This window comes from Austrofundulus limnaeus, unplaced genomic scaffold, assembly GCF_001266775.1.
Source record: "Austrofundulus limnaeus strain Quisiro unplaced genomic scaffold, Austrofundulus_limnaeus-1.0 Scaffold189, whole genome shotgun sequence".
NCBI classification, from domain to species: Eukaryota; Metazoa; Chordata; class Actinopteri; order Cyprinodontiformes; family Rivulidae; genus Austrofundulus; species Austrofundulus limnaeus.
The window spans coordinates 964,349-966,077 of NW_013952591.1; the positions used below are offsets into that span (position 1 = coordinate 964,349).

The 1,729-nt window shown below is 42.5% G+C and overlaps 1 protein-coding gene across 1 annotated transcript in view; it reads left to right on the plus strand.

Moving 5' to 3' along the window:
- LOC106524484 (sodium/potassium/calcium exchanger 3) overlaps nucleotides 1–727 on the plus strand; it is a gene marked incomplete at its 5' end in the record, with an annotated part of 10,263 nt that extends 9,536 nt beyond the window's left edge. The window contains 1 exon segment of the mRNA XM_014018298.1: nucleotides 454–727. Within this exon segment, the coding sequence (XP_013873752.1) occupies nucleotides 454–606 (153 nt within the window).
- Between the last annotated feature and the right edge of the window lie 1,002 nt (nucleotides 728–1,729).

Consider the following 1,729-nt stretch of genomic DNA (forward strand, 5'->3'; position numbering starts at 1 on the left):
ATTTAAAATATACTTTAGTATATATTTTTTTGCCTGGGTTGACTGTTTGTGGTTGAGTGTGGGCGTGTAGACGAACCTGAGGCGGGACCTTGGTCCAAACTCTGAGGTGCAGCTGTGATCTATAAAGGTGCAGAAACATGCGTACGCACGGTTTTATAAATCTGAAGTGTTTTTGGCCGTACATTCTCTTTTAGWATGGTTTCCACACAATCCTTTATRAATCTGACCCCTGATCTGTGTGAGTTTGAACTCTTTGTCTCGTCAGGTCCATCTGAACAGCAGAGGACTCATATTCTCTGTGGGACTTCTACTGGCTTCGGTTTTCTTCACTGTAAGTTTAACCGTGTTCAGATCCAACTCCTGGTCAAATAAAAGCTGCAGGATGAAGGTCASAACCTCCAAAGCAAAGTTAAACGATTGACGGTTTGTGGGACGTGTCTCTCCTGTCCTCAGGTCCTCGGGGTCCATCTGAACAAGTGGACTCTGGACCGCAGGCTGGGTCTGACCTGCCTCTTCTTGTACGCCGTCTTCCTCTGCTTCTCCGTCCTCATYGAGTTTAACGTCTTCATGTTCGTCAACCTGCCCACGTGTCGGGACATCCACTGACCTTCCTCCTCCTCCTCTTCCTCACAGAGGAACCCTCACCTGGCTCCAGTGGGCGGCGTCWCGGCAGGAACTCCCACCTTTTCTTGGTTCTGGGAGCTCGGCTTGGTTTGATGAAACGAACACGAGAGAGGAAGGCATGTGAACCTTCAGAATAAAAGCCCRGTTGCTGCCGGTCGGGTCAGAACTGGACCGTATCAGATGAAGATGCTGCTGAAACCGTAACGGGAGAGAGGAAACCAGAAACCCTCTTTAGCTGCAGTGTTTCTAACTCTGTGAGGTTTGAATAGAAAATACTTTTAAGGTATTTTTAGGTAAATTAGAGGATTTTAGCTTTTGATGAAATATTTAGTGATTTGATGTTTGGCTGCATGATGTAACTTTAGATCTTCACGTCTCATTAATAGTTCATCTGTTTAGATTTGGGCTTTTATTTGACAGAAGCCACAAACGAGAGGGATTAACCCTGAACTCAGTCCAGCACTGTCACTTTACGGATTAGAGGCGAATCTGTTCTTATTCTGCTGCAGAACCTCAGMACTACTGAAACTCCAGTTCTGGGTCAGCAGGTTTTAGGACCTTTTAAATTATTAACAATGTTACGTCTCAAATAAAAGATTTTAGTGTTTTTAGGTTTGAACAGAGAGCAGAGGAACTGGATCTAATATTTACTAACAGGACTTCATCATTTAGAGGTTTTTATCAGCTTTAGTTCAAACATGAGGACAGCAGGAGGGACACTGTCCTCCTGGGACGTCTCTGTTTCAGCACGTTTTTAAACTTGTGTCTTATTTATTCATCGAGTAGGAAGTTTAAGAATCTGTTGCAGCTTGTCTAACAGCCAGCAGGGGGCGCAGAAGAACAGTTGCTGTTTCTATAGATAAATACTGCTTAATCTGCTTCCTTCGCTTCAGATTATTTTGTATGAATCAGGATTATTTTAAACTCAGATGTTGGATTAGTTTTTAATAAGCAGTTTACAGATTCAGATGGTTTATTTATTGTCAGACCTCAAGTGTAGAGAAATAAAAGAAACAACAAATTAAGTAAAGTAAAACCAAACCAATGTTATAAATCTGTGCAGCAGTTTTCTGCAGCTGTTAGGCTGGTTGTTAAAGGTTTATAT